Raw genomic sequence first — 9,747 nt, 5'->3', positions numbered from 1 at the left:
TGATCTAGTCTGAATTACCCTGTGTTTTGTGGCACCCTATCATAATATCCTGGGACCTCTATGCTAATAACCTATGTGGATTTCCGTCACCCCCCCTGTAAGGATCACAGGACCCAGTCAAGGACAGGATGCTTAATATCTTGTATGAAAAATAAAAACTAAAAATATGTATGCATGTTTGTGTAGTATACACTTGTACTTCCAGGAGCTCGGTGTTCCAGCTGAAGAATCTGGATTTTCATTCAGTGTAGAACTTCACCAACGAGAGAACTGACTCTAATGCTTGACTGCATAGCGTCACTTTAAAAGAGTCCAAGACACAGCCCCTCCACTGAGCTAAAAATAGCCATTTATAAAAACCAGGTTTCAAATGCAGCCCTTTATCCTCCCTCCCTTCGTAATTTCTCAGTTCATTAACACAGCTGTCCCCTCATTCACAAACAGAGCTCTTTTCTCACGGTCCCTCCCCCTCCCTTCCCAATCTAAAACAAGACAAGCACTAGAGGTTCTATTTACAAGTCATAAAACAGGCAAGAAAACTTGAGTCCAGAGGATGGAGAAAGAGGACGGACGTCAAGGAGGGGGGAGGTCGGTTCTTTCCGCCCCCTAGAGTTGGATGGAGGTATATGTTTGTGTGTATGTTGTGTGTGTGTGTGTACATGTGAGTGCTGCAGAGTGAGAGAAAGGAAGACTTTGGGTCTCCCTTCCAAATGGAGTTTAGGAAGTGTTGCTGCTGCTTCTGCTTTTGATGCAGCATTCCCAGGGCTTTTTGGGCAAGCTCGGGATGGACAAAAGGATAAAACAGCCTCCGCCAAAGATCAGGACAGCCCCGGCAGCCACTGCACAAGCCACAGACCACGAATACTCGTACTCCAGTGGGATGGTCTCGTCGGAGGTGATAAGCCACCGGACTGACTGTCGGAAAACCTCCAAAGACACCAGGACCATCATGCCTAGAGGGAGAGAGAAAGAGAGAGAGAGAGAAGACGGTGCTGGGGAGTTACGCTTAGGGGCTACCCCGCCTCCCACCTGCGGGCCTCCTTCTTGAACTTTTCTGAACTAAGCGTGTGGAAAGCTTTGTGGATGAGCACTTGTTTAGAGTTAATTGGACCACAATGGAAGTGTGTTGTAAGGCTCCTTTTAACTATCACTGGGTGGAACTGCTGCCTACCTTACTGAACTATGTTTTAAGGAATGCAGGGTTTAAAGGTATGCTCGCCTTGCTGCAGGAAGAAGTGGGGAAGGGTGGTGGTGGGGAATAGGCCTGATTGGATGGTAGGGCTGCCCCTGAGCATGGAAAGGATGTTTTGCAGGGCTCCCTTACCTGATATGATAAAGAAGCAGGATGCTGGTTTCAGGAGGAAATCGACCCCTTTGCTCAGAGCCATTGTGATGCAGAGGGACCCCATGCCCATCAGGGTGATGCTGAGGAGGGATACAACAGCCGCCGTGATGTTCAGTTCTACACAGTGTTGCCAGGCAGGGGAGAAAAAGCAGTCACTGCAGATGAAAAGAGGGGCACGCTTGCAATACCCCTGGTATCCTACCTCCTGCATGCTCCAGCAGGGAAGGCTCAACCTCTACAGCATTACTTACTCTCTCTCTCTCTCTCTCTCTCTCTCACTCACTCACTCTCTCTCTGTCTCTCTCTCACTCATATGCAGCATCTTAACTAAATTTGATGGCCATGGCTGGAGTGTGGGCAGCCACTGTGTGTTGCAGAGAAAAGCAGGACTCTAGCAGTGATGAGAACCGACACTGAGGAGATGCAGTGGGCCAGGTGGAGACTGGCTCAGCGAACCCACTTGGGCTTTGTGCTGCAGACTGAGAAATGCCAGGGAGAGATTCAGATAACTGCTTTTATATTTTCAAAGGGACACAGCCGCAGTTGCTTTTCTGTCCTGGCATGCTTACGTGTAATCTGAGACCTTTTGGCCTAAACATGGGGCTTGAATAGATCAGCCTGTGTGTTTGGACTATAACCCCCACTATCTCAGTCAGCATGGCCTTGCTGGCTGGGGATGATGGAATGGTAGTCCAAAATATGGGGAGGGTGCCAGGTTGAGGAAGGCTGGCCTACAGAGTCTGCTGGGGGCTTCCTTGATGTCCATCTTAAGTTTCTTTAAAAAGCTGCAGACAGAGCACAAGATCCCACTGCTTTAAACTAGGGCTGCATCACCTAATTGGTTAAATTTGATCAACCAAAACGGCAGTAAATTTTGTAATGTTTTTAGAAATGATTTTAAATACAAGTACATATAAAAACTGTAGGTAACAAGCGAAATCTTAAAAGAGGCATTCCTCCTCCTTTTCCCCGGCCCCCAGAAGGGAATGCCTCTTCTAAGATGATGGTTGTTTTGATACAGGTGGTTATTAGCTAAAAACAAATGAAGGGTGCCTTTTGCTTCAGACCTAATGTTTTTAGTAAAATTCAAATGTATGCAAACTTAACTGATTAATTAATCAATTCATTGGCTAAAACTCATGCAATTCATTGGCTATGGTTTCTTAAACCAGGGGACAGCCTTACTAGAAACACCTTTTTCTCCCTTAATTTTTGTTTTGCTTTGTAGAACAGCCTACTGGAGGAAGAGTTCTGTGAAGCTCAAAAGCTTACACGACACATTGCGAATCTTAGCACTACACTTTGGCTGAATCTGCACATAGCAGTTATACCGTTATCGTAACTATTGGTGCATATGACAGCAATGGGCACCAATAGTTATGATAATGGTATGATAACGATATAACTGCTATGTGTAGATTCAGCCGTTAGTATCAAATGGGAAATAGGGAGTGTCATTTAAAGGACTAAAAAGTGTACAGGTGGGTGCATGCTGAACCTTTCCGTTGCCCAGGCGCAGAAAATATAAATGAAGTCATAATCTCGGTTTGAATTATGAAAATATTAAAGTCTGTTGGATAGAAGCCAGGGGTCATTATACATTTAAGAATTATGAACCTACTAGACTGAACTACTTATGAACTGACTAATGTCAATTTTTGGCAGCATCGGTAGGTGAGATATGAGCGAGCCTTGTGCCTGCACTCGCAGCACCTTCCCTTCTTGGCATGCCATGATTCACCCCAGAAGACTTCAATTAACCATAGTTTCCTGTTACATCTGCACTGGGAAACTGGTTACTAGGTTTGGACCAAGCGAAGACCTTAAACCAACGTCCAGGTGTGGTTTAAGATCCTAGCTTGTTCTGAATCTGGTAACCATAGTTTCCTGGTTTGGACATAATGGGAAACTATGGTTAATTGAAGACTTCCTGCCTTTCGCAGCAAGCTGAAAAGGAAGAATGAAAAGGGCGGCATGCAAGGATGGATCTGCAGGCAAGAAGCTTGCACGGATCTCAGTTTATTAAGCCAAAGTATGATATTCTGAATGCAGCCCCCTCCCCCTCCCTCAGCCTAACACACCTAACTGGGTTATTATGAGGATAACATGGGGCAGGGACTGAGAGAGAGGCAGGATCTCTCTCTCTCTCTCTCTCTCTCTCTCTCTCTCTCTCTCTCTCTCTCTCCTGCCTCTCTCTCAGTCCCTGAATAGATAAATAGGATTTTTCTTTTTGTTCCTGTTGGAATTTTTTGTAATGGGCCAACTTGGCTATGTGTTTTTGATCTACTGAGTCTCACCTTTTTTAGTAGACCTCTGAAAGATATGGGCATTCTCTCCAGTGGTGAAGAATTTGAAATAAGAACAGTTAGCTTCTGAAAAGAAGAAGGAAAGACTGCATTAAAATAAAGGAGAGCAGAAGGTGGGGGAGGGGAGGCTGTTGTTTGAGGAAACAGATGATCAAAGATGTGCAACGGACAAAATTATGCTAATTAGACCAGATTTGGCCCAAGACATTTTGCTGCCTCAGGTGAAGGATAAGATAGCGTGCGCCCCCCTCCCATTCCATGTACAAACCCCAACTGGACTGGCATTTCAAACTTTCTTCAACACTGATGATGGGTCAGAATCCTCCAGCACACCTGAAGGCAACAGGATAGGTTACAGGGCAGGTCCCATGGCACACAGCTCTCTCCTCCAACACTTTGCTGTCACCTCCCAGCATCTGCTGCCTGAGGCAACTGCCTCAGTTTGCCCAATGGTAGGGCCAGCCCTGAATTAGACAAATATTTATTTAATTTGCAGACTTTAATCTATAATATTTGTTCAGTGTTTGCCCTTCAAGAATTTGGGTTTCTGTTCTTTTGCTTTTCGCCACAGAGCAAGATGTGTGTGCTGTGTGTGGACTCCAAGCTTATAGTTCTAAGGAATTTTCTTGAACCAGCTAGAATAATTAAGTGAAAGGTACAGATATGTGCCTATCTCCCTCCAGGTTGCTTCACATATTATCACATCTGTTTACTGAAGACAGGAGAGGAAAACACTATAGGCACATCTAGGTTTTTGGACTTGAACCAGTGTAACACTTGTTCCTTGGCTCAAAGGAATCCTGGGAACTTTAGTTCTCTAAGAGTGGGCTCAGGATTGCTAACCAAGAACCCTCTGCAAATTATAGTTCCCAAGATTCTTTGGGAGAAGCCCTGGTGCTTAAACTGGTACAAAAACAATATGAGCTGGAATGTGGCTATGCCCTATATAGCTAAGGGAGCTTGGAGTATAGGTCATGTGTAGCAACCAAGAGCTGTATTAAGCAAAGATGTCCAACCTATCTTCCCCCATATTTCTTCACTAGCCAACCAAAGCTTCCTGTTTTGTTATCCAGTGGGAGAGGCTCCTGTATTTTTTCAGGGTTTGGGTTTCCATGTTTTTCTATGTATCACAGAAGACAACTTCGTATATTACCGCTTCATATTATTACATCAGACTGCATGCTTGTCAGACGGTGTGTGTGTGGGGGGGATGAATGCCATAATATGTTGGATGACAGCTTTTTTTTTTTTTTAACCAAATATGCATGCTGTGGTAGGCCCAGAGTTCCTGCAGCGTTTGTTACAGATTACACACGTTATATCTGCAGTGCACCTATGAATTTTGCAATGTTTGAAGCAGTCCTAAGAATTAATAACTTGTTCCCCCTTTTTCTCTTTCTGTCTTAAAAGTGAAAGGCATGTGGTTTGCATGGACACCACACAATTCTGTTGTCTAACTTGTAAATAGAGACTTGTAAACAGAGACTTGACTGGACTTTCCAAATTCCCACACTATATGCTGATAGATATAAAAATTATGTGTAATATGGAGATTTTGTTCAGAAACCCAAGAGATGAGACAAAGATTCTGCAATTAGTCCATGTTTCTCTGTAAATACTATGCACCAGTTCTAATTGCAAAACCTTGTTTGGGAGGGAGGCAATTTCTAGAACTTGGCAATTGAAGCAGAAGGTTAGGGGCAAAAAAGATTCCTTGCATCTCAGGCCTCAGGGCTCATCCTTTCTGAGTTCTTACATTGCACACTGGAGTGGATTTAATTGCGTCCAGAGATAGACGTGTTAGCAATTACTGCAGCCTTTGCAGCTGGACAAAGCTCCAGGCCCTGGGGTGTGGGGAGCAAGTGCTGTGTGTGTGTGTGTGTGTGTGTGTGTGTGTGTGTGAGAGAGAGAGAGAGAGCGCGTGAGTGAGCATGCGAGACATTTATATGAAAGATGATTGTGCTCAAGTATGCTATAATTTAAGATTACTGGTTCTCCCCATCAACAGCTGCCTCCATGAGCAGTACTACTAGCCCACCCCATCAGATTTTGCCCACTGGAATTATGTGTGTGGTGGGGGAACAGTGGGGTTTTGATGGTCCGACAGAGCATTGCATATAGTTCTGAGACCCAGCCAAGTATACTTAGCATGTTTATAGGGTCACAAGTAGAATGGCTGTTTATGCATTGCTGAAAAAGAGGACAAAAGGAGACATATTTGCATAAAAATTGCATATGCTAATTTATAACTTTAGAAATAATTACTATAATTTAGGGCGCAATCCTATGGAGATAGACGTCAGCCTCCAAACTTGGAGGCTGACGCCTATCTAATACAGGGTAGGCGGAGCACAGAGGGAATCCTCTCCTCTGTGCTCCGGCTGCCCTGCAATTTCAGCTAGATGCATGATTTCACTGTCTAGCCAGGGCACGTCGGAGTGGGAGTGGGGAAGCTGTGCAGCACATAGGAAGCCTCGTAAAGAGGCTTCCGCGGTCTCCTCCCCACCCCCAGGAACACCCCCTTTTCACCCTCTTTGCTCTCTGTTTCTGAGCCTGGAAGAACCGTGCTGCCTACAGGGTGGCGGGGGAGGGAGTGGGGAGCACGATTTCTGGAAACTGAGCTCGGAGACCTGGTTCCAAGCTCATTTCCCAGAGACCGAAAAATCCTATGGCCCTTTAGACACTATCTAGTGGCCATAAGATTGCTCTCTTAAATAAAAATACAGCTATAATAAGGAAGACTGTGGCCAGATGACCTGTGTGTCTTGCCCAGTCTGCTGCCCAGGTGCTGCTGGTGGACAGCTTCAAGGCTCCTGGGCACTCCCTTCTTAGGGTTCTTTATTGTTAAACTGGACTTGGACAGGACAGCCCTTCAAAGAGAAAATGCCTTCAAATAGAGGACTGTCCTCTGCAAAGTAGGACCCATGGCCTACAGATTTCAGGCTTGTGAGATCTACTTTGGGTATTTTTTACTAGAACCCCAAGGTCTACCAACTGCATCCAGGTACAAAATGGCAGCTGCGGAAGGAAACATCAGACCCAGCATCAACATCTGGTACCCTTGAGCAACTGCTGGGACCCCAGTGGTCTGGCAGGGCCCACCCATGCAAACGGCAGCGGCAGGCAGCCATTTTAATTTCTCACAATGCCCCTGATATATTGTCATCTTGACACTCTGGAGCAGCGGTCCCCAACCTTTTTGGCACCAGGGACCGGTTTCGTGGAAGACAGTTTTTCCACAGACAGGGGGGGATGGTTTTGGGATGATTCGAGCGCATTACATTTATCACTTTGCAGTAATAGGCTATGTAAAGATTTACGTAGCCTATTACTTGAAGAACAGGGACAAAAATGGCGTCCGCTGTGCGGACGCCATTTGCGTCCCAGGGGCCGGAAGTCCGCCAGCTGCTGGACTGGCTGGCAGCTCTGCGGACTTGCCACGGAGCGGAGCCGGCCGGGGAGGATTCCGGGGGGGGGAGGGAGGGATCGCCTCCCCCCCGCGGACCCAAGGTAAGGGGGTTTCGCACACCCCTAGGCTCACCTCCTGCTGTATGGCCCAGTTCCTAACGGGCCACGGACTGGTAGCAGTCTGGGGGTTGGGGATCCCTGCTCTGGAGCACCACCAGGTAATCCTACAGCTGAGGCCCCATCTATATATGAGGGGGCTCACCAGAGGGCATTTTGCTGACAAGGGCCCTCTGGACTTGCCCTCTTCTTCACCATTGCAACCTGCTTGTTCACCTGCCTCTCGCTCTGGCTCAGACAATGGTGCTGGTGAGGAAGCAGATGCCACCACAACCTGCTTGCTCTCTTGTACCCTGAAGTAGTACAGCCCAAGAAAAGCCTTAGGATATGATTCTGTTGAATGCATGAACTGGCTCATGGAGGGAATTGCAGTTTAAGCACTTAAACTGCACTTACGGAGGGAGGGGACAAGTGCATATGGAGGGAGGGGAAATTATTATCCCCCCCCTTTCCCTTCCTTAACCTGCCCTCCAACAAGCTCAGAGCAGTGTTTCGAGAATGGCCAGATGTTTTACTTTACAGAGGAACGTCCTCTATTTTGGAGAGCTGGCAGAGGACAGCTCTCTGTTAGAAGGCGTACCATATCTGAATGGCTCTCTGGTCCAAATTCAATTTAAAGATAAAAAGCCATTAGAGGCAGGGGCCTTGGAGTTGCCCATCCACAGTTGGCACCACCAGGACAGCAGACTGAGCAGGCATACAGGTCATCTGGTTGCAGCCTTCCCCACTAGGGTTGAGGTGTATTGCATCTCTTTTAAAATTATAGTAATTATTTCTGAATTTGCACCTCTACATAAAGATTTGCATATGCAAATGTTATGCAAATCAGTGTCCTCTTTTGCCCTCTTTTTTGGTGCTGCATAAGTAACCACCCTACTCGCAACAACATCCCTGTGAGGTAGGCTATGCTGAAAGACAGTGCCTTGTCCAAGTCCACCCCATTGCAGATTGCTTCACACATTACATGCAAACAAACGTGAACCTTACCACCATGTACACACTTTCCAGGCACGTCTTCCAGTTGGGGCCTGCAGAAGGAATGGTTAGTTAGTTACTCGAAGTTTGGCCTAGCTCAGCAAAAGGCAAGAGTGGCTCTAGTTACAGGGAGAGAAACCAAGAGTATTAGCCAAGTAATTGGCTCCTATCCCTTTTGTCAGAGCTGTGCACCATGCCTTTGCCCAGCAACCCAAGCCAATGACTGAGTTACCACAAAGTCACTCAGCCCTGTCAGACTAAGAAAGAAACCAGGAGCTCCTGGACACAACCGTGGGAGACAGCTGAATTTAGGGGGCCTGGCTCTCGGCCTTTCCATTATGTCACCTCAAGCCCTGTTTCCTTCCCATAGAAGCCACCTTGCCCTGCCATGGCCCTGCAGTGGCTTGACAGAGCAAAACAGAGCCAGAAAACAAAAACAAAACAAAACCTTCACAGCCATGCAGTGCATAGCACCCAGAAGAATCCCTGAATTTTTGAGGATGTTGCTGGTCCTTGCCTCATCTCTTTTGGATGATTTGCCTGCCACATTGCCTTTCTTCTCTTGCCTGTCTTGTCAAGGCTGACATCAAAGGTAGGCATGTTATGAGGGCTCACACCCCAGCAGGGGCCCACTGGAGTAGTTCCTCTACTTCTCCATTGCAATCTGCTTGTTCTCCTGCCTCTCACTCTGGCCCAGACAACGGTGGTGGTGGTGGTGGTGATGATTTACATTTCTATACCGCCCCATAGCCAAAGCTTTCTGGGTGGTTTACAGAGGTTAAACCATTAAAATACAATATACAAAGTTTAAAAGCCATTTACATAAAAGCACACAGACAATATACACAAACAACGTATAACTAAAAACACATTTGAACTGTCAGTCATAAGACACATCCAGGACTGATTGAAACTCATCATGTGCTGCCAAATGTCTGGGGAAAAAGATAGATCTTAACCTGGCACCAAAAAGATAATGTTGGTGCCAGGCAAACCTCATTGGGGAGCTTGTTTCACAGATGGGGAGCCACCACAGAGAAGGCCCTCTCCCTCATTGCCACCTTCCAAGCTTCGGAGAAGGTACCCAGAGGAGGACCTTAGATGCAGAGTGTAGTGTACGGGATGGTTCATTTTGGGAGAGGTGTGCCGTCAGGTATTGTGGTCCCAAGCTGTAGGGCTTTATAGGTTAAAACCAGTACCTTGAATTGAACTTAGAAGCATATAGGTAGCCAGTGCAAGCTGAATCAGTGCAAGCAGGCCAGAGTTGGTTTTATATGTGTGGACCTTCTGGTCCCCGTTATGAGTCTGGCTGCTGCATTTTGCACAAGCTGCAGCTTCTAAACCATCTTCAAAGGCAGCCCCACATAGAGCGCACTGCAGTAACCTAACTTGGAGGTTACCACAGCATAGACAGCTGAAGCCAGGTTATCCCTGTCCAGATAGGGGCACAGCTGGGCCACCAACTGAACTTGGTAGAAAGCACTCCGTGCCACTGAAGCCACCTGAGCCTCAAGTGGCAAAGATGGTTCCACGAGGACCCCCAAGTTACGGACCTGCTCCTTCAGGAGGAGCGCAACCCCATCCAGAACAGGTTGA

At 46.8% G+C, this 9,747-nt stretch overlaps 1 protein-coding gene across 1 annotated transcript in view; it reads right to left on the bottom strand.

The window, feature by feature from the left end:
• Positions 1-328: 328 nt before the first annotated feature.
• Positions 329-9,747, bottom strand: part of CACNG6 (calcium voltage-gated channel auxiliary subunit gamma 6) — a 35,005-nt gene continuing 25,586 nt past the window's right edge. Inside the window, exons 2-4 of the mRNA XM_084808465.1 lie at positions 3,643-3,717; positions 1,325-1,462; positions 329-953 (exon numbers count right to left, since the gene is read on the bottom strand). Of these exons, the coding sequence (XP_084664591.1) occupies positions 718-953; positions 1,325-1,462; positions 3,643-3,717 (449 nt within the window). The 3' untranslated portion in view covers positions 329-717. The remainder of the gene's footprint in view (positions 954-1,324; positions 1,463-3,642; positions 3,718-9,747) is intronic.

The sequence above is a fragment of the Heloderma suspectum genome, chromosome 6 (genome assembly GCF_057233095.1).
Source record: "Heloderma suspectum isolate Gila_16-S chromosome 6, 16-S_ref, whole genome shotgun sequence".
NCBI classification, from domain to species: domain Eukaryota; kingdom Metazoa; phylum Chordata; class Lepidosauria; order Squamata; family Helodermatidae; genus Heloderma; species Heloderma suspectum.
The sequence above is the reverse complement of the archived record's forward strand: the minus strand, read 5'-3'. Positions and strand labels throughout refer to the sequence as shown.